At 43.7% G+C, this 26,522-nt stretch overlaps 1 protein-coding gene across 1 annotated transcript in view; it reads right to left on the bottom strand.

The window, feature by feature from the left end:
• Positions 1–26,522, bottom strand: part of DOCK5 (dedicator of cytokinesis 5) — a 132,253-nt gene that overhangs the window by 57,639 nt on the left and 48,092 nt on the right. The window contains exons 6-19 of the mRNA XM_084615232.1: positions 21,945–22,093; positions 19,231–19,366; positions 18,424–18,581; positions 17,740–17,821; positions 15,965–16,094; positions 14,758–14,830; positions 13,203–13,345; positions 12,105–12,230; positions 11,230–11,354; positions 10,289–10,387; positions 9,135–9,207; positions 5,284–5,387; positions 3,394–3,583; positions 1,143–1,240 (exon numbers count right to left, since the gene is read on the bottom strand). Of these exons, the coding sequence (XP_084471358.1) occupies positions 1,143–1,240; positions 3,394–3,583; positions 5,284–5,387; positions 9,135–9,207; positions 10,289–10,387; positions 11,230–11,354; positions 12,105–12,230; positions 13,203–13,345; positions 14,758–14,830; positions 15,965–16,094; positions 17,740–17,821; positions 18,424–18,581; positions 19,231–19,366; positions 21,945–22,093 (1,686 nt within the window). The remainder of the gene's footprint in view (positions 1–1,142; positions 1,241–3,393; positions 3,584–5,283; positions 5,388–9,134; positions 9,208–10,288; positions 10,388–11,229; positions 11,355–12,104; positions 12,231–13,202; positions 13,346–14,757; positions 14,831–15,964; positions 16,095–17,739; positions 17,822–18,423; positions 18,582–19,230; positions 19,367–21,944; positions 22,094–26,522) is intronic.

The raw sequence follows: 26,522 nt of genomic DNA, 5'->3' as shown, positions 1-26,522 counted from the left end.
GCAGAGGAGCCCAAATGTGCACGCTGATACATGTCTGCCAAGCTGCTCCTTTCTAGGAGCAGGAGCAAGGCCAATAAGAAGTGAGCAACTCTCCAGCATGAAGATCACACGTAAGCCCATATCTGCCATGCCCTGTCCCCTTTCTATCTGGCACAGTTAGGGAGTACAGGAGTGGCTGGCTGTGCAAGGGGGCTTACTCCAACTTTGCCCACACATAGCCTCTGCTTGCAGCGGAGCATGTCAACCTTGTGCTCTGTGCCAAAGGATCAAGGACAAGCCTTCCAAGCACAACATTCCTTTGGCAATCACCAGGAGTCCTGATTTTACAAACACGCCGCCTTAACTTAAGTAGCTCAGCAAGTAAGACAATTTTCAACTGACCTTCAAAGCGAACCCCCATTTCACAGCCCCAGTAAGCCGACATATAGATTATCCAAAGTTTAAAAAAAAAAAAAAAAGTCTCTCAAAAATCAGAATTTCATTTTCCCGGAAATTCCAATTTTCAGCTAAAGTTCTCAAGCCACTCAGACTCAGGCAATAAGTTCTTTGTGGCACAAACGGTCTTTTTCTTGTGTGTCTGTACAGTACCTAGCTTAGTGGAGTCCCAATCCACGATTGGGGCCCCTAGATGCTACCGAAAATAAATAAATAATAATCAGGGTTTTCCTGCGTATCATATTTTGCAAGAACTTGCATTGAATTCTCCCTACAGCCCCAATCCTGCAAATAAAGTAGTGTTATGAACATAACGCCCCCTAAAACTTGTTACTGTCCATGCTATCTCTGGACTTTTCAGTAACTGCACATCTGTAAATGAGCCTGCGTGTTTTAAGCAAGTTAGCACACCCACTGGAATACTGAGATCACTGCCTATCATGCTGACCAGGCCTGTCTCATTGTTTCCTGGTGCTCCCCTGCCTATCTGTATCCACCTGTTGTCTCTGTCTTATACTTAGATTGGGGCAGGGACTGTCCTTTTGTTCTGTGTTTCTATAGTGTGTAGTACAGTGGGGTCTTAGTCATTAATAAATAAGAAGAAGTAAAAGTAGTAGTCAAGGTTAAAAAGTTAAGCACATGTCTGCGTGTTTGCAAGATTGGGACCTAACTCTCTATGTACACCAACAGAAGCTGTGATCTTGTACCTTTACAATTTCTCCTCCTTCCACGTCCATTAGCTTCTTTAGGTTGTGCGCTATGTGCTGAGAGTTAGAACGCCAGTTCAACAAACCCAGCAGGTCAACTACCAAGGACAGAACAATGACAATTAGTGACAGATTGCAAAGAACACCACAGCCGATTTACCCTAATGGCTGCAGACCAATAAAGAAATGGAAACAGTGCTTATTTTTCTCATCAGCTTATAAGAAAAAGTCATAATACTTTGTAATGGCTGTTTTATGTCTTTGCCAGAGTTGCCCTTGCTCTTAGAGACACACCTATAATTCAGTTGGAGATTGGTCCTGCTTTGAACAGGGGGGTTGACTAGATGACCTCCTGAGGTCCCTTCCAACCCTGTATTCTATGATTTTAAATCTTAGCACATGAAACATGCAATTTTGCAGACTTCTCATTTACTTAAGAGCAGACACCCATAAGCTGGGAAATCCATCAGACTGAATGATTGACTGACAAATGTTCTTACGTTTCCTTCAGAGTTTTCAGAACGCTTCTTAAAGCCCCATTTTAAGCCTCTTTTAGGAAGCGAGTTAAGGTTTTGGCTTCATTGATCACAGCTCTGGACCATCCAATGACATCAAATTCAGTGACAGACTGTAGCTGAGATTTTCAAAACAGACTAGGGGATTTAGACACAGCCTCCATGAAAGCTACCAGTAGATGTGTGTGTAAATCCCCTAGACTGCTTTGAAGATCTCAACCACCGCCTGCAAATAAACTTGGTCACTACCTTTTAAAGGAAGAGCAGGCACATAATATGCAATCAAGACACAGAAGGCCAAATTTAGTCCAAAGGATCTGAGTTGGCATAATTTACAGTCTCTCCACCCCAAAACCACATAGTATGTTATACTATGATTCCCCTTCTAGATTTAGACTGACAGTCTCACTGTCACTTACTAATATGTGACCCATCCCCACATATACATTTTACCCATCACCACTGATTTTGGCCTTGTCTCCAGTTGAATACCTCTAAAACGTGCAGATAACACTAAGCTGGAAGGGGTTGCAAGCACATTAGAGGACAGGATGAGAATTAAAAATGACCTTGACAAATTAGAGAACTGAGCTGAATTCAACAGGATGCAATTCAACAGAGACAAGTACAAAATACTTCACTTAGGAAGGACAAATCAAATGCACAACGGCAAAACGGAGAATAACTGGCTAGGTGGTCATGCTGCTGAAAAGGATCTGGTAGTTATAGTGGATCACAAATTGAAGACGAGTCAACCATGTGTTGCAGCCATGAAAAAAAGCCCATGTTCTGGAGTGAATTAATTGGAGTGTTATATCCCTTGGGGGAGGGATAGCTCAGTGGTTTGAGCATTGGCCTGCTAAACCCAGGGTTGAGAACTCAATCCTTGAGGGAGCCATTTAGGGACCTGGGGCAAAAATTGGGGATTGGTCCTGCTGTGAGCAGGGGGCTGGACTAGATGACCTCCTGAGATGCCTTCCAACCCTGATAGTCTATGATTATATGACATAAGAGGTAATTGTCCCTGGGTTGAAGCCTGGAGTACTGTGTCCACTTCTGGACACCACACTTTAGGAAAGATGTGGAATAAATGGAGAGATTCCAGAGCAGAGCAACAAAAATGAGCGAAGGTTAGAAACTCTGACCTACGAGGAATGGTTAAAAAAACTGGGCATGTTTAGTTTTGAGAGACGACACCTGAGCAGGGAACCTGGTAACGGCCTAAAAATATATTAAGGGCTGTGATAAAGAGGACTAATCAATTGTTCACCATGTACACTGAAAGTAGGACAAGTAGTAATGGGTTTAATCTGCAGCAGGGGAAATTTAGGATAGATATTAGGAAAAACTTTCTAACTTCATGGGTAGTTAAGCTCTGGAATAGGCTTCCAAAGGGTGTGGCGGAATCCCCATCATTGCAGGTATTTAAGTACAGGTTGAACAAACACCTGTTTGGGATGGTCGAGGTTGACTTGGTCCTGCCTCAGCATACAGTGCTGGACTTGACCACTTCTCGAGGGCCCTTCCAGCCCCACATTTCTATGATTCACACTGGAGGACCAGAAGTGAGTCGCTCTCTCCCCTAACAGGAAGGTGTAAGAAGGTGCAGGTTAAAGTAGCCTGTCGCCTAATAGTGTCTAAGAGAGTCTTCGTGTAAGGGGGAGGGCCTAGTTCACCTGGCAGACAGTTCTCCCAGCACAGCATAGCGCCCACCCCGCTGCTAGCACCAGACCTACCGTTCTGGGTCAGTTTGGTGGAGCAGATGAGAGTGGCAATCTGGAAGCTGTCCTTCGTGCTGTCTTTAGTGGGCGTGAAGTTGGCCAAGTGGTGCAGGTTTTTGCCTGGGGGGCCGTCCTTCTCCTCCTCCACTTTTGTGCCAGGAAGAGTTAAGTAGAATTTAGCGTCTTCCATTTTCTTGTTATCGCCCTGTTGATAGAACATAGTTGGGGGAGGGGGGGGGTCATTTTCAGATACTGATAATACTCCATCTTGCCCCTGTCCACATAGGAGGCAGGCACTCATTAGCTACGAATACTCTCCAACACAGCAGCAGACTGCATGTTTTTTCAGCAGTTTTCACATCTGTTATGGACTGGAATTCTTTTTAAGTTGAGCATGGAAAAATCACATTCTATCCAAGGCACTTATCTGGCCTCCATCCTCAGACTATCTGAGCACCTTGCACTCTTCTAATGCATTTATCTTCTCAACACCCCTGTGGGGTAGGAAAGTGCCGTCACCCTCATTTTACAGATTGGGAACTGAAGCACAGAGATACTAAGCCATTTCCCCGCAAAAAAGGAGCTTGTACCTGCATCTCCAAAGTTCTAGGTTAATTCCCTAACCACCAGACCAGCTTTCCTCTCTCTGTATTGTAGTTTACCTATACAGGTGAGTCGCATCATATGCGCATTTAATTTACACGAATTCAACTATTTGCGCTCCGTGGGGGGGGGGGTAGAATTGATCTAAGTTACGCAACTTCAGCTACGTGAATAACGGAGCTGAAGTCGATGTACTTAGATTGACTCATCATGGTGTCTTCACTACGGTGAGTTGACGGCTGCCCGCCAATCCAGCGGGTAGCGTAGGCAGCCTCTATGGGCTGTTGAAACCTCCCGCCGAAGAGGGACAGCCTTCTGATGAGAAGGAATTCAAAGCCAGCCAAGGCTGGCTTAACAGTTTTAGGAACCGCTTCAACCTCAGAAACGTGCAGACGACTGGTGAAGCTGCATCTGCCAATGAAGAGGCAGCAAAAGCGTATCCCAAACAATTAAAAAAAAAAATCATCGAAGAAAAAAGGGCTATCTTCCGGAACAAGTTTTTAATGCTGACGAGACTGGGCTCTTCTGGAAAAAAATGCCCAACCGCACGTACCCTTCAAAATCAGAAAGACAAACCCCTGGCTTCAAAGCAGCTAAAGACTGTGTGGTTGTGTTGTTCTGTGGCAATGCAGCTGGGCATTTAATAAAGCCGGGCTTGCTCTATAGGGCTGCAAATCTCCGTGCCCTAAAAGGCAAAAACAAAAATCTCCTGCCTGTGTTCTGGCAACCAAATAAAGAGGGTTGGGTGATGGCAGCATTCTTTCTGGATTGGTTCCACACGTGTTTCATTCCGGAGGCCAAGCAGTACCGCGAAGAGAAAGGACTTGACTTTAAAGTGCTGCTGATCATAGACAATGCTCCTGGCCACCCTGCAGCACTCCGGTTTGCGATTTAAGGGATTTTCAAGGGTAATTTTGACTACACATGATTTTCGCCTTCTGCCCTAAATGCAGAAAAGGAAAAGATGTGACTCCATGCCATTTCTCTACAGGCTGTCTGGGTTACGGAGCCAAATACAGCAAACAAGTAAAATGGATTCACAAGCTACTACAAGAATGTATCAGACCTGTGTCAAAGTGATCAGAGATCCACCCAGTGCAACCTTATTTAATGGTGACTTATCCTGACCATAAATCAGCGTGTCACTGGTTCTCAGACTCTGGCGGTTAACAGGTTTAAAGGGATCTTTGCATTGGTGAGTAAAGTAGGGCTTGTGTTACCAGGAGACAACATACATGGCTGGGAAAGACTTTCAGCTAGTACAAGGATTGCACAAACAAGGGTTTTTTCCCCCCAAACTACCTTGTAAATGACTAAATTGTGTTTGCCATCCTGCAGAGTTGTTCCATCCGCATTCATCAGTTTCACAAAGGCCACCCCGAAAGCTCTCTCCGATTTATCCCTGGCTGCAAAGAGAAAGAACATAACCTTCACTAAAAGGGACCTCTAGTCTGTCTCCTGGATTTTCTCCCAGCTCCCAACCCATGGGAAGGTTCCTTTTTTACTTGCTGCTACTAAGGAACAAAGCAAGAGTAATAACTTCTGTTTAAAAGGCACTATTTCACTGCAGCACATCTCAAGGCACAATAGACCATTTTTACAATAAGATGGGAACACTTCCTTGTTAATGCCTCATTATGTCCAAATTTTCAATGGGTAGATGCAAGAAGAAATGCACTGCAATTTGCATGCCTACACAGGGGCATGCAATTCTGCATAGAGGTTTAGGCAGACATTTTCCAAAGATGCCTCATTTTAATGTTAATTGAGCATTCAAATCACTTAGGCAGTTTTGCGAATCACAGCCTTAAATGTTAATGTATTTGTTATTTGCATTCCAATAGCTAGGAGTTCTGGTCATAGCCCATGGCCCCCTTTTGCTCGGCACTGTACAAATACAGAACAAAGAGATGGTCTCTGCCCCAAGGAGCTTATAATCACTTGTTCATGTAATCAGAGGAATTGTGAATGCAAACGCATGCTTTTCTGAACTCGTACCTACTGCCTCTATTTTTGCAAATCTGGCACCACATCTTGCATTTAACTCTATGGATTTGTGTCTGTGACAGATTGCTAAATAGGAAACCCTACGTCAGCACTCTGTTCACAACGGCTCCAATCAGGCATAGCAGATTGGAGCTGATGAGGCAGACCTATGCCTAATTTGTGGGTGGGGCGGGGCAGGGCAGAAAGGCTAACAAAGCCGTTAGCCAGAGCCCACAAATAGGCACCGGAAGGAAGTGAAAAGGGGGAAAGCAGGCAGTGCGAGGTAAACGCTCTAGTTACACTATGAAGGTGGTGGGACTCAATTATAAATAAACTGCACAGGATGTTAAACCAGCACAAGGGTCTCTGCGTGATTTGTCGACCAAGACAGAAGCAGGACCAAGGAGGCCCTGTTACAGTGTCTTACTGCCCTTTTTGGATCAGTTTCTCAGGCTATGATCTGATCTCATGGGGCCACCCACAGCTCTGAAATAGCTTCATGAGATCTCTGGCTATGTAACTTTCTTATTAGCCTCTCATGGACTTGATCTAAAGGAATCCCTGCTGAGGTTACAGGGACAAACCATCCCGATGTGTCGAAAGAATAGTAAATATGGCAGGCGACCAGCTTGGCTTAACGGTGAAATCCTAGCGGATCTTAAACATAAAAAAGAAGCTTACAAGAAGTGGACGGTTGGACATATGACCAGGGAAGAGTATAAAAATATTGCTCGGGCATGTAGGAATGAAATCAGGAGGGCCAAATCGCACCTGGAGCTGCAGCTAGCGAGAGATGTTCAGAGTAACAAGAAGGGTTTCTTCAGGTATGTTGGCAACAAGAAGAAAGCCAAGGAAAGTGTGGGCCCCTTAATGAATGAGGGAGGCAACCTAGTGACAGAGGATGTGGAAAAAGCTAATGTACTCAATGCTTTTTTTGCCTCTGTCTTCACTAACAAGGTCAGCTCTCAGACTGCTGAGCTGGGCATCACAACATGGGGAATAGATGGCCAGCCCTCTGTGGAGAAAGAGGTGGTTAGGGACTACTTAGAAAAGCTGGACGTGCACAAGTCCATGGGGCCGGACGAGTTGCATCCGAGAGCGCTAAAGGAATTGGCGGCTGTGATTGCAGAGCCATTGGCCATTATCTTTGAAAACTCGTGGCAAACGGGGGAAGTCCCGGATGACTGGAAAAAGGCTAATGTAGTGCCCATCTTTAAAAAAGGGAAGAAGGAAGATCCTGGGAACTACAGGCCAGTCAGCCTCACCTCAGTCCCTGGAAAAATCATGGAGCAGGTCCTCAAAGAATCAATCCTGAAGCACTTACATGAGAGGAAAGTGATCAGGAACAGTCAGCATAGATTCACCAAGGGAAGGTCATGCCTGACTAATCTAATCGCCTTCTATGATGAGATTACTGGTTCTGTGGATGAAGGGAAAGCAGTGGATGTATTGTTTCTTGACTTTAGCAAAGCTTTTGACACCGTCTCCCACAGTATTCTTGTCAGCAAGTTAAAGAAGTATGGGCTGGGTGAATGCACTATAAGGTGGGTAGAAAGTTGGCTAGATTGTCGGGCTCAACGGGTAGTGATCAATGGCTCCATGTCTAGTTGGCAGCCGGTGTCAAGTGGAGTGCCCCAGGGGTCGGTGCTGGGGCCGGTTTTGTTCAATATCTTCATAAATGATCTGGAGGATGGTGTGGATTACACTCTCAGCAAATTTGCGGATGATGCTAAACTGGGAGGAGTGGTAGATACGCTGGAGGGCAGGGATAGGATACAGAGGGCCCTAGACAAACTGGAGGATTGGGCCAAAAGAAATCTGATGAGGTTCAATAAGGATAAGTGCAGGGTCCTGCACTTAGGACGGAAGAATCCAATGCACAGCTACAGACTAGGGACCGAATGGCTAGGCAGCAGTTCTGCGGAAAAGGACCTAGGGGTGACAGTGGACGAGAAGCTGGATATGAGTCAGCAGTGTGCCCTTGTTGCCAAGAAGGCCAATGGCATTTTGGGATGTATAAGTAGGGGCATAGCGAGCAGATCGAGGGACGTGATCGTTCCCCTCTATTCGACATTGGTGAGGCCTCATCTGGAGTACTGTGTCCAGTTTTGGGCCCCACACTACAAGAAGGATGTGGATAAATTGGAGAGAGTCCAGCGAAGGGCAACAAAAATGATTAGGGGTCTGGAACACATGACTTATGAGGAGAGGCTGAGGGAACTGGGATTGTTTAGTCTGCAGAAGAGAAGAATGAGGGGGGATTTGATAGCTGCTTTCAACTACCTGAGAGGTGGTTCCAGAGAGGATGGTTCTAGACTATTCTCAGTGGTAGAAGAGGACAGGACAAGGAGTAATGGTCTCAAGTTGCAGTGGGGAAGGTTTAGGTTGGATATTAGGAAAAACTTTTTCACTAGGAGGGTGGTGAAACACTGGAATGCGTTACCTAGGAAGGTGGTAGGATCTCCTTCCTTAGAAGTTTTTAAGGTCAGGCTTGACAAAGCCCTGGCTGGGATGATTTAATTGGGGATCGGTCCTGCTTTTGAGCAGGGGGTTGGACTAGGTGACCTCCTGAGGTCCCTTCCAACCCTGATATTCTATGATTCTATGATTCCTCCTGCAACGAGGCCATCAAGACCTGAGTCACAGCGCATTCCAGCACTGACTTTTGTAAAGGACTTAAAAATAAAAGGAGTAGTTCAGCTCCTCGGCACCAAGGACAGGCAGTCCTGTTTCCCATTTTTATAGACAAAGCCATTTTAAGGTTCAAATAACTGTTTCTCCCCATTTGCATGTGTCATTCCCATTTCCTGCTTCCAATCAGTAAGTGGGAAATGCCGAAACACACCAAGAAAGGCTGCTGCTGCAGGATTTCCAACCAGAATCAGAAGCAAAAGTGCCGGAAATCCAGTGGGAAAAGCCTGTTTTCTTAGAATAGCAGCCCAGTTTTGCTCCCCCATTATGTTGAGGGGGCTCATCAGAAAAGATTCCCTTGCTGGTCCATGCCAATCCCAAACTCTGAACCATCCCCTTCCCAGCAGACAACAAGTTAGGAGGAAGGCCAAATGCTGGTTCCATCTTTGCGGGACGCTCAGAAACATACCTAGGCTATGAAGTGCACAATATACATGGGGGGAAAAACCTCCCTGATCTCTGCTCCAAGTACTTACATTCCTGTGATGATCGGTGACGGAACGTAAACCTCAGATGGCAACGACTGACCTCTTCAATTGCAATAGACACCTGAACGTTACGTGAGGGGTTAAATAGAACAACAATTAGGGCTTCTCATATGCCTCTTATTAGGAGGAACACAAAATATTTTACAAACACTAGTAAAGCAAGTCTCATAACATGCCCCAATCCCTCACGCTAAAGCCTTATAACCATTTTGCAGATGGGGAAAGTATAGCTAGAGAGATGAAGTACCTTACCCAATGTAACACATCAGTGGAAAAGTCAGAAAGAGAATCCAGGAGTTCTTGTCCCGGGCCCTACATTTGAAAACTCATCTCTACTTCTGTTTAAGATCTTCAAAGGATCGCAGGGAATTCAACAAGCAAATGCCATTGAGACTGAATGAAGTTTGAGCATTTAACTCCCGTAGGCCCTTTTGAAAGCGTTACCCCCTCATCCTCTTTGCATTATCTTCATGAAAACATTTGCTAAAGCCGTTCAGCCCTGAATCCATTGGGTATCTAGGTATTTAAATTACTTTGTGTGTGTGTGCGCGTGTGTGCAGATAAACACACATGCACAAATATATGTGCATTTGTACTTTATGTTACTGGGAAAGCTCTTCTCAGATGCATCATCTTATAGAAGTACAGGTGGCCAGTTGGCTTGGCCAGGGTTATGCAATCAATCAGAGCCTCAATCATGTCTGGAATCCAGGACGCTCTCTCTCTTCCATCACGAAAAACGTTTAGGAAGTAATGGAAGGGCCTTTTGAGGTTTTATTTTACCAGGATTCCAAGTGCAGAAAAGCAGGTCTGTTCTTTCCATTTCAGAGACACGCCCCCAACCCTGTCCAATTCAGATTAGCAGTTAAACCCTTTAGTTATCTCAAAGATACTCTGCTCTGTCTACAGCAAGGGTGCGGATGGTTTTTCAAAGCACACCACAGATCCAGTGATGATTCCTTTTCTGCAGCTGAAAGTGGACCAGAGTCCTGTTTGCTGAAAAAACAGACAATACTGTCTCTCTAGACCACGTAGGACAACATGCTAGTCTACATGTCCTCTGCTGATTCAAGGTTTGTTGATTTGTCTTATTCTTTAGGCTCCATGTGAAGGGAGCAGGACTGTAAAATACACACACTCACCTTTACAGTTTCATACCAGCAAGGCTGCTTGACTTGATAATAAACAACAGACTTGTATTCAGAGATCCCTTCATAACCAGCACCTGGATGGATAGCTTTCTTTGGGGAAAAAGACAAGCAGAAGGTGAAGATCAAATAAAGTCAGGAAAAAATACCGAGGGTAAAATTTTCAAAAGCCTCTAAGTGACTTAGGAGCTGAAGTCCCATTTCAAGTGACTTAGGCACTTAGGAGCCTAAATCACTTTTGAAAATGGGACTTAGCCGTTTAAGTCATTTTGGTACTTTTTGTACATTTTACTTCTAACCTTCAAAGATTTCCTTACATCAATATTAATGTGTAAATTCAGTAGGACAGAGTCCTAAAATTCATTGTATAAAAGATTGGAATAATCTAGGGTTATACAGAGACTTAAAGCTCAGCATCCAGAGGCCTCTGTGAGACCCCTGTTTATTTTGGTAAATTACTGCCAAGACTACAATCTAGTCACCAGCTGCCAAGGGATGCAACCTTCAGCTGTGCGCCAGCAGTTGAGTTGCCTACGTGACTAACTGAACCTTAACGCTCAAGTTTGGGGGAAGAAAAATAAAAGTAGCAGAGGTAAGAACAGAACCCACGAGTCCTGATTCCCAGAACCATGCTCTAGCCACTGCACTCACCGTACCTATATCCTATGCCTCCTATTGATGTTTGAAGTGGAAAAGACCCACTATGTCATCTAATCCATCCTTCAACCAATGCAGGCGTGTCCATTACATTTTCTATTGCTTTTCCCAGCAATGTAATCACAGAGGTCCCCTAGAATTACCTTAACTGAACAGTCACACAGTCCTTGCACAAAGGATGTCCATTAAGGGCCATCTCAGCTGGAGATCCTGCAGCAGCCCACTACGTGCATAAAGCAACATCTTTGTCACCCACCACCCAAGCAGGTCCACCCTACCTCCAAGAGGTTGCCATCTTCATCATGCACAGACATGGTGACCTCTACATTCTTGGGAGTCTTCTTCTTCCCTTTGTCAAACTCCCCTTCTTTCAGAGTGATGTAGATGTCGTTTCGAACATCACCTGAAATGTTAAGAGACTCCCGGTGAGCCGCTTTCCACAGACAGCCAGCTGGGGAAAGTTACGGGGTTAACATTTCACAACCCCGCATGGGACTTTGACCATGTTATTTCACATCCTTGAATGACAACAAGGAAGCTCTAGATTGAACCACTGGTCTCATCTTCACCTCAGTTTTGGGGTCAGACTCTACCATGTGCCAATCTTCTTGCTAATAATTCTTACGTGCATGACTTCCACACAACCCCTCTCTTTATGACCACAAATGGACTCATGAATAAAAGGCAAGGAAGCTTCATATTCCATTATGCCATGACCAAGTTTGTACCTTTTGTATTTCTCTTTCCTATCTGCCAGGGTGAATTCCTCCCTATGTGAATTCAATAGAACGGGGGAGGGGAGGGGAAAATGTCACGATGAAAGATGGCTTTTTGATTAAATGGCAACGTTCTTACAAAAAATTCCATTCATTGACATTTTTCAGGTTTCCTTAAATAAAATATAACAGAAACAAAACTGAAAATTTTCAAAGTTTTCACTTCTTGGATGAAATTCCGAAATCGAAAGTTTTTGACAAAATAGGAAAATGTTAATCTTCTTTGAAAATTTTAGTGGAAAACAACACACACTTTTCAACCAACTATGGAACAAAGCTCTGCACAACAGGTAAGTTCAGGATTTCTGTGTCTTCCTACGTCCTTCACAAGCACGGTAGCAAGTCAGAGTTTGTGCTCATGAAGATAAGATACCTACCAGGCAGAATAATCTCAGGGAATCCCATTTTGCGAGCCACTGCAGTCGATCTGTCGACAAGATGAGAAAAATCCTTCTGAACCTGGGCTAAGTCTCCAGGTAACAGCTTCAGGGAGACCCAGAGGCCTAAGAAAAAAATATGGTACTTAATAAATGTTTACTGGTACAAGTGCAATATCTATAGTATGACCAAAAAGAAAAGGAGTACTTGTGGCACCTTAGAGACTAACCAATTTATTTGAGCATGAGCTTTCGTGAGCTACACAGCTCACTTCATCAGACGTTCCTGTTAACTGCTGGAAATGGCCCACCTTGATTATCACTACTAAAGGTTTTCTCTCCCCCCGCTCTCCTGCTGATAATAGCTCATCTTAAGTGATCACTCTCCTTACAGTATGACCATGAACCCTGGGCTTAAGGAGAGAAAACTAATGACTATTTTCTTGTTTGATATATATAATGTCGTATCCCAAACACACAGCTAAAATACGCAACCCCAAGTTTCCACTGGGCCTGATTCTCCAACACTTACTCATGGCTGACTATTACCTAATTCTGCAAGTAGACCCAGAATTACAGTGGAACTTTCACTGGAGTAAGGTACTATTTAATTTGAGCAAGGGCGGCAGAATCCAAACCATAAGGTTTCAGACACATCCAAATCATTGAGGAGAAACAGAGGGGTTGGGTGTGATGGGATAAAAGGAGATGTAAGCTGTGGAGTGTAGTTTACCAAGGTAACTACAACACTGGCGGCAAACAAGTTTAGTGGGGGAAATGGACAAGTCTTCTGTTTTGAGTAAGGATGGAATAAATACTTATTAAGTATAAGCCACTGGTGAGTCTGTTACAGTCTCCCTCCTTGCCCAATCCACAGAGGATATGAGTCTGTTATAACCCAGCTAGGGAGCTTCCGCAGCTCATGCTTTTAGCTTTGGTGATGAGATAGCATCATTTCACAGTCTGGCCCAGTGGAAGCAACAGACTCTAGTGGCCTTGATTTCTGAACCTTCGCAAATAATTCAATTCCTTTGTAAGAGAGGGAGCCTTTCCCGTGCCCCAGTTTGTGAAGCTGGCTCCTTGTCCAAATGTGCGTACCTTGCCCTTTATGATTCACTTCCTTTGCAGCGATGACTTTGTTGAAGACCGAAGTGAGAGGCTCATTCTCACCGATCACATGGGAAGTCATTAGAGGGGACATGATTAGCTGTCGCTGCCTAATGTAGGTTTCCATGGCGATTCTGATAAGCGGAACAACAGAAGATGGGGTGCAAGCAGACTGAAGGCCAAGCAAGTCCTGGATCCAAATATTTCTGACCTTTGGATTTGGCCCCTATTGTCTTTAACAAGCCAAAGCCAGCCCTCCCTCCCCACTCCATCCAAATATGAACCCCCAAAACTTTGGAAGAGCCTAGATTTGGATTCAGACTCTGCATCATGAGCTAATCTCTAATTACAATGTCCCTGCAGCAAAGACAGGCAAAAAAAAGTTGTAAATCCACGTTATTATGGAAAGGAAAAACACCCTTTGGGGCACTTTTTCTAGTCATATAAACAGGCCATGAAAGGAATAAAAAAATTCACCACCGAGAGTCCCTCGTAATGACATGCTGGCTGAACCAAACAAACTGCTATATTTAGGATTGTAATAACACAGTTCAGCTTACCCAAACAAGCTTCATTTTCAATACTGTAACACGCTGAACAAGTTAACAGCGCCATCAAAGAGCCAGTCTAACTAGAGAGGCAGAAAGGCACAGGTCTGGGGCTTGAATCTCCTCTCCAAACCAGAAATTGTAACCATGCAGCCAGGAATCATTTCACCCCTGACTTCTATTCTCTTTATCCGATTCCTCCTACTCCATCCTCAGACAGATGATGCACAGTGGTGAAGACAAGGGAAATTCAGTTGGATTTGTACTCCCTACCATTTAGTTGCTTTTGAAAATCCCACCCCCAATACCCATACACAGTAGATGATGCTTCCATTTTCGAGGTCTTGTCTATAGGAACCCACCCTCTACTGTGCATTGGACTCTGAGGGTATGTCTACACTCATCTGGGATCAACGCTGCGGTGATTGATCCACTGGGGATCGATTTAGCAGGTCTAGTGAAAACTCGCTAAATCAACCGCAGATCACTCTCCCCTTGACTCCGGTACTCCACCGGAACGAGAAGCGTAAGCTAAGTCAACAGGAGAGTTTCTCCCATCAACCCAGTGTGGTACAGAACCGCAATAAGTCAACCTAAGCTACATCAACTCCAACTACATGGGTTGACTTAAGCCCGTAGTGTAGACCTGCCCTCAATTCATCCTTCTATGATTTGAACGTTTGATTCCAGGGAGTCTGTCTACTTCAAATCTAGTGCTAAGATACCACCCCGTCAGCCATCTCCCTTCCAGTGGCTGTGTTTTCCCTGTCACAGAGCATAAATCAAGCTGAGGTGGTTTTTACTGATGACGCTTGAGTCAATCACCTTGCTGCAAACTTTGGGCTTTACATGACTGGAGACTTTTTTCTTCCAAAAGGATCAGACTCTACAATTAACCAGTGTGTCTGTACAGGCCTTTCTGATACACCCCAATTCTCTAAAGACTGTCTGTCCTGATTCATACAGCTCCGTGACTCACTCTGATGTCCAATACTTACTGCTGAAAAGGAATAAAGTGTTGCTTTTCCTCATCATCCACCTTCCCATGTATGATATCAGTAATGTCCATTACTGCAATGAGACAAGTTTAACAAAAATCATTTTATACCTTTACTAAGTGACTTTTAAAAAAAAAAATGGCTTGCCCAACAGATGTTAATTCTGATTCAGCTACACTAGTGGTAACAAATTTGGGAGACCTAAACGGCCACTGGTTTTTTTAAGCACCAAGCAGGTCTGGCTGACACAGCATTGGAACCATAAGCAGCAACCCATCCATACTAGTTTTTCCATAATGTTGTTCTGACTGGTGGAGCAGAATCATCATTTGCAATGATGGGAAAATTGACAAAATTTGCTGAGTCTAAACAAGATCTAAGTGGAATTTTGCTTTGTAAATTGTTTATTGATCCCTTCAAGGAAATCAATCTACTTTCCAAAAACTGAGTGGAAGCAGAAAATACTGATTCCCCTCCTAGAAGATGAATAATAGTTTGCTCAACTCTCTCTTCAGCCAGTCAATTGTCCTATGTGCATTGTTAATCTGATTGATTGACATAATTCCAGCCTTCAGTGTTCTCATCCTCGTAGCAGGTAAAGCAAATTCCACATGCAGTTTTTTTCATCGATCCAGCCTATAGCATAAAAACATGAATATTCTTCCCTATAAGAACAGATGGGATTTACAAAGATTTGATCAAAGCAAAGAATTTACCTTTAGATTTCACATTCTGTTAATTTCAAAGTTTAATTTTAATTTTTCCTGTGTGTTTTCAGATTGAGATTTTCAAAGCAGGCCAAGGGTATTAGGTGCCTAACTCAATGGGAACTGGGCACCTAGCTCATGAAGGCTCCTTTGAAAATCCAAGCCTTGAAATGACACCGTGATAAGGATTTGAAAATTGATTGGGACATCCCTGCTTCATGGGACTAGAAGTTTAAGTATGGAGGGCATAATAAGTAGCAAATAGTAATAATATGTAGCTATCACAGAGAACTTTTTCCTCTGTAAATCTCAAAAGATTTTACAAAAGCAAGTGGTCAGTATTATTCTACCCATTTTACAAATGGGGAAACAGGCAGAGTTAATTGACTTTCCCAAGTTCAGTGACATAGCCCCAAATCTCCCGATTCCCAAGCCAGTGTCCGATCCACTGGACCATGGTCTCTCTCAGTTAATGCATTCTGCAGCTCGGCATCTCATACCTGCCACCCCAAACGGTCTCCGGAGCCCACCAGTGTGTTTCTTCCCATCTTTTAGCTCCATGTGCCCCACTCTCACAATTTGACACACCAAGCTGATTTTGGGCCGAATCAGGTCAGAGCTGCTCAGGTCCTGGAGAAACAGCAGAGACCATTTAAAATAGAGAAAATTAAACCCAGTTGCTTTGTGAACGTAGAAAAAACAAAAAGACATTTGCCAATGTTCATCACTTCCCGGCCATCTGACAAGGACAAAAACATTTAAGCTAGGAAATAAATTTCTGAAAAGAAAGCAAGCACAATCTCACTTATAAAAGGGCTGCTAAGGCAAATATATGGCATGTGCCTGACAAATTTTAACACATAGCAACTTCTTAACAACACGCTGTCCTTCAATAAGACTTCCCAGCACCAGTTCTGGAAACGATGGTAAATAATTTTATTATTAAAGCATTATCTACTGATGACAGGACAGTTAGCTTGTGCCACTCTTGTTTCTAGTCTGAACATGCCACATATGATTACACTGAAGTGTTATTCTTTCATGAACAGCTGGTTACAAGTGATTTTGTACAATCCAGCTAGCTAGCTCACTAATGCCTGTACAAACTCAGAACTAAGAGCAAAATATTGACACAGAAACCCTGCCAAAGAACAGAACCAACAATGCACTCAAGCTCAACTCCTCCTAAATAGGAGAATTCAATTGAAAACAACCAACAAGGCACCTAGGACCCAATTTCTAAATCTATTTTGGTGCCTAAAAATGCAGCTAGACATTCAATAGGATTTCCGAAAGTGCCTATCTGCATCTTCAGGCACCAAAATACCTTTAAAATGCAGCCTTTGGAAAAAATATATACCCTTACAGATATTAAAAAATCATGATGGGGCACATTTTCAAATGCGGACACCCCAGCTTGTCTGTGCAACCTTAATTATCCAAGCAAAAAGCATGGAAAACTTTCTGCTGGCAAAAGAATTGTGGATGCAGCTCAATTGTTTGCATGCATACATGATTTCCATGAGCAAAGGTCCAATGAACATAATTGGTATTCATGCATTTTTGGAAGGTGCAACTTCTCATTTTAAAAATTAACTCCAGTGCCACTAAAACCGTTGTGTTTTAAAATGAGGTGCAACATATCAGATGCGGTCTCTTCTGTACTTCTTTGCTGATCAAGCTCGCCACTTCGCTACTCTGCTAAGGATTACAAAAGCCTTTGTCTGTATGAGCTGCAAAGAGCTGTCTAAGTGACATATGATTTTCAATGCCCAACTTAAGACATTTTAAAAGGGTCCTGATTTTCAAAGGGCACTGTATTCGGCACTCTTTCAAAATCAGACCCCTTTAATTAAGATGTTTCAGTTGGGCACCTAAACATTACTAATCGCTTTGAAAATCCTGGCAAACTAGGTTGATGTGGTAAGGAATATAAAGCAAGGGCATGTCTTTGTTGTGGCACTTACACTGTACATAACTTTCCTGTTTGGTTGGTAACATACTGGTTGACCCAGGTCATCTTGCCAAAGTAAATCCGCATTTGCCAGATACAAAAGCTTCCTCCCACAGAATACAAGAGAATTGTTGTGTTTATACAAGACTCATTAAAAAAGGGAAAGGGAGGATAATAGGTTTGGTATTTATACAGCACTGGTTTTGATTGGGGACTCTAGGGGCTTCTCCAAGAGCAGCAGTAAATAATAATAATAATAAATATTACAGTGGATGACTAAGCATTGGAGAATTTCCAGGCTGCAAACACAACAGGACTTACTGTAAAGATCGCTTGGAGATTATTAAGTTTCTCAATTTCCTTCGGCATCCCATTACTGCCCCAACGAACCAGGTAATTTTCACTATAAATAAAATAAAATAAACCTCTGCAATTCATGTATACTAGGTAAAATTTTCAAAAACATCTAAGTCACTTAGGCACTTTACAACATTTTAACCAACGCCTTTAATCCCCAAGTGATATACATATGATACATGGAAGTCACTTCACCCATTGGTGAAATGCAGCCCCTCTGGGGTGGAGAGAGGCAGCTGTTGAACAGAACACACCAAACCTATATACACTGTTTAAGGCCGACAGTGAAGAAAACATATTCAGTCGAAAAGGGAACACTGCAAGGGGATATAAGGTTAAGTAGAATGTAAAGAGACAAATTGGAATTTGACTAATGTATTGGGGTGAATATGCTTACCCCTTTAACAAGTGTCGTGGGATTTTTAAGGATCACATGGGCTCAGGATCTTGGTTTTAGGTCTCATTTGAGGTAAAATAATTCCTACTCAAATCACTGTTGATGGAGTAACCAAAAGAAAGAACAAGAGACTAAAGAAGAAAACAACCCTACCCAACTCCTCCCTTATGGCCCTCTTTGCAGCGCCATCGGATGGGGCACCACAATCACCACAGAACAACAGGGAACTTTCCCATTCGGCAGCAACCTACCTGATCAGTTTCGACTGGTCGGGATCATAGAGGCTCATGAGCAACTCTGCATCTTCTCCAATGTTGCAGACAAAGTTCTTGAAGTTCACATACAGGCCGTAGGTGTGTGTTGAGTTGAATACTGGCTGCCCTCGGAGGTCTACGTTCTGTTGCAGAGACTGCAGAGAAAGATAAAATGAACAAGAAGGTGTCTCCTTAGAAAGGATAGAGGCTTCAGGTAGGATAAAGCTGAGTGCTGGGTCTCCTTAAGGATTCAACTAATCTCTAGACAGGACTGATGGTTGATTCATTCAGTGGGATAGGAGGACTGATGGAGCAACCCATGCTGCATCACAGAAGCGTCTGTGTCCCAGAGTGGTTCATATACATGTAACATACATATACGTTTACAAGAACAACCAATAAATCACAGCTTGTATGTCTTTAACTAGAGGAGGAAAAAGAAGAATGCTTATGGTTAAATTAAATATCCAAAAGTGCTCAAGTGACTTAGGAGCCTAAGTCCCACTTTCTGAAGCGACTAAGGCACTTTGGCTAGGACAAGCTAGGAGCAAGCTGCGTTTATCTGAGAATTTCTAAGCTTCCAAGGAGCTCCGGATGCCCAGTCCCCATTAAATGGATTGCTAAAATGGATTTCCCCCTTTGTTTTTAATGGAAACACAGTGGAATTCAGTCTAGCTTTGATGCCAGATAGAACACCACTACGACAGCATAACATCCCTTAACCAAAAATTCAGCTGACATACACAAAGGCAGAGAGCACAGGTGACTCCATGGGGGTAAGGCCACAAACAAGCAGGGACATACCTTCTCCTCTTGGATCCTTTCATCGATCCTTTTGGATGCCATCTCATGGGACTTAAAGAGAGTGATCGTGCTGGTTTCATCCGGGTCCAGGATGTTTCCATTGTCATCTCGCACCACTAGATCCAGCCCTAAAATCCTGGGCAGCATCCGTGTTACAGGTGGAAAGGGAGAATAATTGCCAATAAGTTGGAAGCAAATGCGATTTCAAGAGTCTTTTTAATGTTGGCATGGAAATGGAACAGAAAATGTTCATGCAACTTTTTTAAAAAAATCTGGAGGGATTTGTTTAAAGAACCAATGGAGTGTCCATCTCTGTGACAGCTGAGAAGATGAACAGACAAATGTCACTACAGCAACCTGCTTCTATAACTATCACAGCTCTAAAACATCACAATATTTTGTCATGCTACCACTGAAGGTCAGTGAAGACACGGGCCCTTCATAGGACTCCAGCCTCGAGATAAGATCCTCAGCTGGACTAGAGCTCTTTTGGGGTCAGCTCAAGACAGGGGAGAGGGAACAGTGGCTTGAATACATCTTTGCTCTCCTTTGAATCCTGGAGGATTGCTCCAGGACAGAACATGGACTAGGAAACTAGCCCTCAGTTCTCCCAGTGGTCTCAAAACCAGTGATCAGAGGTACAGTACACAAGTATGGAACTACCATGCAAACTCATTTTCAAATATTCTCTCTCTGTATCTGCAGAGGCAGTCAGAGGAGGAAGTCAGCAGAGGAAGTGCTTAGATCTCCCACATCCCTCTCTCATGAACTGCAACCCCGTCCATGTTGGTGGAAACAGGAATGAACTGACATGATAGAGCCTTGGTTGTGTGGAAGCCTTGGGGGAGGGGGGCTCCCCTGGCTTTCACAGCATGAGCTACAGTTGATTCAGGATTTGCACATGTGTTACAGTCATGCTAGAGAGATCAACCTGACCAGAACCTCTAGTCCAGACAGGGCCCCCCAGAGACTTAGAAAATTGTGCCAACTACAGATATCAAACTTCAGACTTGACCAGGCCCAGAAATACCGTCCTTCATCCCCACCTTAAAAAAAGGTCAGTACAGAAAATATCTAGAAAAGACGCAGAGTTAATGAATTAGTTTAGCTAAGATGAGATCCCTTCAATGGGAATTTACATGTATTTTTAAGAGATATATCTGTGCATGTGTTAAATCTACTAGCTTTCTGCAAGAAGGTTAAATGGTTAATTTTTCAACTCTGCCTTCAAATAGATTAATGAGCCACGGAGACAATCTCTGGTCTGTACAAACCCATGAAATGCTGCTTGGGCGGTCTACAGAGCTGTGGCACTTAACGTGCTGATAAAGCAGTGTAGTTCCTGCTTTGCATCTCAATCCTGACCCCGGGCAGCCTGGCACAAACCACACTTCATGGGAGATGCCAGCTTCTTGGCAGAATTTAGACAGGTGAGGTTGCTTGCCAAGCACCGGCATATGAACTCCAAGCTGTTGCATCCACTCCCGCTAGCTTAGTCGCATTTCGAATGGGCGTGAAAACCCCCATTGTCCCCTTTCCAGGGAGAAATCATTTAAAGCCTGATTCTGGGCCGCCTTGGGCTGTCATTCGCACCAGCACAAAGTGAATGTAAAACACTGCCATTCTAATCTGGTCGTATTCTACGCCCATTTGGCACCAGTGTAACCGACTGCGCAAGACGCAAGGTGACAGAAGCAGGCCCTTAATCTCCAATTACCTGTCAATCGTACCCTTCTGGGGCTGCAGCACAGTTAAGTATAGTGAGGCAGATAGGGACAGGGGGGGGTGACAATATCAACATCAGAAGACCCTAGAGGTGGGTCTGACCTGCAAAGCTCAGCTCAGAGATTAGGGGCATTTTGATTCAGATCTGCACTCGCCCACTGTGTGGGGCTCTTCTGACTCTGGGTTTCGTTTTGGGCCTCTGTCTCCTACAGACGGTAAATCACCCGAGATCTGAGTGAGGACCTGGGCGGAGGAGTTTGAGTCTGAATTTGCAAACCCTCATCAGTTAGGGTTTGGCTTCACTAACCCCAAAACAGAGGATCCATACTCCATTTTATTGTTATTGTTTGTGGTATGGTAGTACCTTCAGACCCTAACCAAGATCACAATCTTTTTGTGCTAGGCATTGTACACACACAAAGTAAGAGACAGCCCTTTCCCGGAAAAGCTTGCAAGCTCAATAGACATGACAAATAAAAGGGGAAACAAAACTTTCCGAAGTCACACACAAGAGGTCAGTGGCAGAGCCAGGAATAGAATGCAGGCTTCCCAATTCCCAGGATCCTATCCACCGTCTCTTCTCCTAACCAAATACAGGCAGCACTGAAGTAACAGAACCACTGAAGGGCCCAATCCTTTGGCCTTTACTTACACGAGTCATTAATAGTGAGGTTAACAGAATAACTTGTACAAATAAAAGTTGCTGGGTTGGGTGCAAAATCTGTGAGCTATCTGCTGAGTTCAGCAGATAAGAGGATTTTCTTTTAATGCTTGGACTGAAACTATGAGGAGCTGATGAAGTGCCAGTAAGTCTTTGCAATGCAATTATCATCTCAGGTAAGAAACCATGACTTTATTTTTAGATATGCTGCCTCCATTGATAGCTGCCGTTACTACCAGGTTAATACGGATTACGCAAGTCCAGGAATCCTAGTCTCAGACCATCGGCTGGGAGCTTGGCTCTACGTGGAACGCTGAGTGGGGTTTACCTGTTGCCGTAGTCAATTTTCGCAGTGACCTTCTTCTTGAGTTCTGCCAACTCATCTTTGGGAAGGGTCCCAGAGAGTATCTGCGATCTCCATTCTATCAGGCAATAGGTCATTTGCTGTAAATGCCGAAATTGTGTCATCCTGTTGTCCTAAAGGGGGAAAAGGGATCACAATTTCAGGCTGGTTGTGTGCTGAAAACCACAAGCTCAAAAAGTCTTCCAAAAGGTGATTCAATAGAAACCATCATCAAATCCACATGTAACCACAGAAAACACCTGGTAGGATACTTCTTATACCCCCCAGTGTCACCGCATGATTGTTTCTTACATCTTCTACTCGCCAGGTTTTTTTTCTCCTGTCTACATTTAAATGCTACAAGCAACGAGGCTTCCACCACTTCCTTAGGAAATGCATTCCAGCCCCCAAATTGTTATGTGATGGGTGCTTTTTAAAGACCGAATGGACAGAATTTGATTAGATTAGACTGGCAGTATGGTCTAGCGGACAAAGCACTGGATGAGGATTCACAAGACCTGGGATCTATCTTTGCTGCTGACCTGCTGTGTGACTCTGGGTAAGCCACTTCCCGATCTCTTTCCATTGCCACTCTGTCTGTCTGGTCTATTTAGACGACAAGCTCTTTGCGATGGGGACCGTTTCTCATTATGTGTTTGTACAGCACTCAGCATACTGGACCTGGTTCAGGGCCTCTACATGTTACTAAAATCTCAGCTCTGGTGCTGTTTGGAATTATTCTATTACAACATCTATTATAACATTTAGGCTGAATGTGTCTTGCTGTAAATTTCATCATATTAAGTCTTCCTTACTACCCCCTTGCACCAGCCTCAACAACTCTTCCACCTCGTTGGTATTTTAAACAAAAAGGTTCCTTTTACCCCATTGCCTGAGTGAAACACTATGTGACTAATTAGAACTCCAGCCTCCGTCTCTGTTTACACAGCATCAGCGACTACATTTTAAAGGCAGAACACTAACTGAATTGAGTCGCTGCGCTTCATTTCCAGGGTGGTCTACCCTTTTGGTCCTGTCCACAACCCCACTCCACGCCAACTCTCAAAATCCATCCAAAACGCAACGACAACCTCCCCACCCAAAAAAAAAAAAAATTCTGGGACATTGTGTTAGCACGGCACTCATGGCGTTGCATTCGGAGACTTAGATTTGGTAGCCCACAGAGAGACTTCGGGCCCCTTGGAGAGACTTGCCGAAGTGAAAGTATCACTGTGTGGGTGCAGCAGTCTACCTGAAGATCGGGGCCACGGCTGCAAGCACTTTGGGACGCCAATTGTCATTTACTGTATGTCTGTACAGTGCCTAGCGCAGGGGGGTTTTGACTTCATCTATTCCTCCAGTGCCCCCACAGTGCAAATAAACTTGGTTATTTTCTATTATTTGTATTGTGGGAGCAGCTAGGAGTCCCGGTCATGGACCAGGACAAACATCATGCGAGGCACTCTCCAAAACACAGAGTAAAAAGACCTTACCACCTATACACGTTTTCCCCACGAGCTTCCCAAAAGCGGCGATTTGTTCTCTCCAGTTTCCTGCAGTAGATACATTCTAATTTTTCACACACAACAGCATGTAAAATTCTAAAATACTGACTCAGCCTGTTGTTTAAAAAAATCACTCTGTGATGCTCTCCCCCCCCAAATTAATTAATGAAAATCTTTCGCATGCCCCTTGCTTGGTTCCACCTGATTAAATTGGGCAGGCTCTTGTGCCTCATAATATACAAGGCACGTTGCTCTTACAAGGGTGCCAAAGCCACAGGTATAGATGTACTTAAAAGGGGTGAAGAATTTTGTGACTAGTTACAACATTTGTAGCAGTGCAGAGTAGGATGACTAATTAAGTCTCACGCTTCTCAAACTGTTCGCTCACAGGGCTCAGGAAGGAATTCTCCCTCCCATCCCCAATATTACACAATCAGCCAGATGCATTATGGCAAGTTCCTGACTTACACGAAGCATCAGGCACAGCCTGCTGTCTGAGGCAGCATATCAGAAATTACAGACACTAGATCTAACTTATCAAAACAAAATCAAAAATGTCTCTTTACCAGGATCACAGTGTTAGTCTGCTACACACCACCCTATTATCAGGGACTGATCCTGCTGAGAAAGAGTTAAGTGGGTTCTTCTGGTTCACTGAATCAGGTGGTTCATTACACACATGGATATATGAGAGGGAGGAGTGGCTCTCTAGAAAGAGGGGATCTAGAGTGCGAGCTGAGCAGTCCAGAGGGAGGAACTCCAGGTGCAGCCATGCCTGGGAAAAAGCTTGAGATGAACTTTGTTATGCTATTGTTAATGAACCCCTGGAAAGGAGTGTGTGGACTTTGTTTTAGAGCAGCTTGGAAAAGGCACCTGCTCCCAGGTTCTCTGTACTCATTAGATTTAAGATTGGTATCATACAAAAGGGTACGGGAGCGCAAACTTTAATGGTTAATATTAAATACTGAACATGAAGGTAGCAGGCCAAATTCAAAGCAGATGTCAATAGCAGCTACTCTAAAGACTGCTTACACCAAGTCTGCATTGTTAGATTTCTTCAATCGCAAATGATTTCTTGAAAATACCTGTTGCCAGAGTTTAATAAACTCTAAACAAGACCTACAACCCATCAAATGAGCAAGTACTTTCTAAATACACACTCTTTGGTTTCAATTATGTTACAACGTACCTTAGCACTTTTAATTATTCCATGCATAGCCACATGAAGCAAGACTGCAGAGCTCTGGATAACCAGCATTATGGTGGCAGACAGTCATTTCTAACCTCCTGCACAATGAATTCATATAAACGTTAACTCCCCCATGATAGGGGAAGCAACTGCACCATGTGATTTTGGAGAATAATTTTCAACTTTATATTCTTTAAATCACTCTAGATGGACTGCTCCCAAGTCTAACACAGTCAGTGACTCCCCCAGGATACGCACAAAAACATGCACAGAGTTCTCGTCTGATGCCTCTTTGCTGAGCCACCGCCAAGCTCAAACCACTCGTTAATTGACAATCAAAGCCCTAGATCCCGACACTTCTGAAATTCAGGTTGTTTGAAATTTAGACCTGGGCTGGAATTTTGCATATGGCCCTAACTTTTATAAAGAGCTAAACCAATACTCCAGATCCAAACACTACAAACTTTGGCGTCTTTGCTAACTAGATCCAAAACATGTGGCTTAAGTCCACCTCTACCGAAATGTACTGTGGGACCAATCTCTAAATATGGACAGTTTAAAATTGTGTCCCTATCACCAACCAGGGACATAAAATGGGCAGCTATATCCCTGATTGCCAACCTGATTCTGAATGTATAACGAGGGCATCCTATTTAGGTATCAGTGTCTGAAAACAGGCCTTACTATGGGCAAAAAGCTCCAAATGAAAACAGTTTCAAAGACAAAAAGAAAAGGAGTACTTGTGACACCTTAGAGACTAACCGATTTATTTGAGCATAAGCTTTCGTGAGCTACAGCTCACTTAAGACGAAGTGAGCTGTAGCTCACGAAAGCCTATGCTCAAATAAATCGGTTAGTCTCTAAGGTGCCACAAGTCCTCCTTTTCTTTTTGCGAATACAGACTAACACGGCTGTTACTCTGAAACCTGTCAGTTTCAAAGACAGACACACACATTCTTGTAATGAATACCATTAGTACTTAGCTGTGCACAACTGTCCCTACACAGCAGGAACAGCCACCCCCCTTTAAAAAAAAAAATGTCTCTATTCTGTCCCTCTCTGAAAGAAGAGGAAGGATATAAACTACCGTATTTGCTTTATCTAAAACTGTTTTCTGTATTACACCAGTCAGCAGCATTGTTACACACAAATATTAAACCCCAACTACAAAACAAAGCTTGGTGGTGGTGATCGGAGACCAAAGGTGAATAAAGGATGTTGCATTTTATTTCTTTACAGGATTTACTATGGAGCTGATCAGAGTCTCACAAACATCTCTGACGACTCTGTCGACCAAGCGTCAGACTCTCACAGCTCCTAGCACTGACCACACTGCACATAAATCATCTCCTCAGAGAAACCTGCACATGATCCAGTTCAGGGCTACTGGCGGTGAAGGGGAGGGGTTCACAAAACCCCCATGACGTCAGGAAGCATTATGAATACCATTACACAGACTGGGGCCTGCGGCAAGGAGAGATTAAGCAATTTGCCCAAGGTCTCACAGGAAGTCTCTATCAGACCCAAAAATGGAACCCTTTTCAGTTCCTTATCTGGACAGCTATATTTACCTTGCATTTTTCCAATGTGTGTTATCAACAAATATCAAAAACAGAGTGGATAATATAGGATTTCTCTACGTGGAAGACCCTCCGGAAGCTAATCTGGATGAACTCAAGAGGTACACATAAAAACACTACTTCTCGATAAAATCCTGAGTGCCATTTGCCAATGCACATGCAGAGAGTATGTCTACGCGCACTCCAGTGCCAAAAAGGGCCATTTCCATATTGATATGTGCTCCAATATATCAATACTTGGATGTACTTTGAGTAAATAGGTTGAAGTAAAGCAAGATCTTGCACTGAA

The sequence above is a fragment of the Lepidochelys olivacea genome (genome assembly GCF_965140295.1).
Source record: "Lepidochelys olivacea isolate rLepOli2 genome assembly, chromosome: 26".
NCBI classification, from domain to species: domain Eukaryota; kingdom Metazoa; phylum Chordata; order Testudines; family Cheloniidae; genus Lepidochelys; species Lepidochelys olivacea.
Note: the sequence above shows the minus strand (reverse complement) of the source record. Positions and strands in the feature narration are given on the sequence as shown.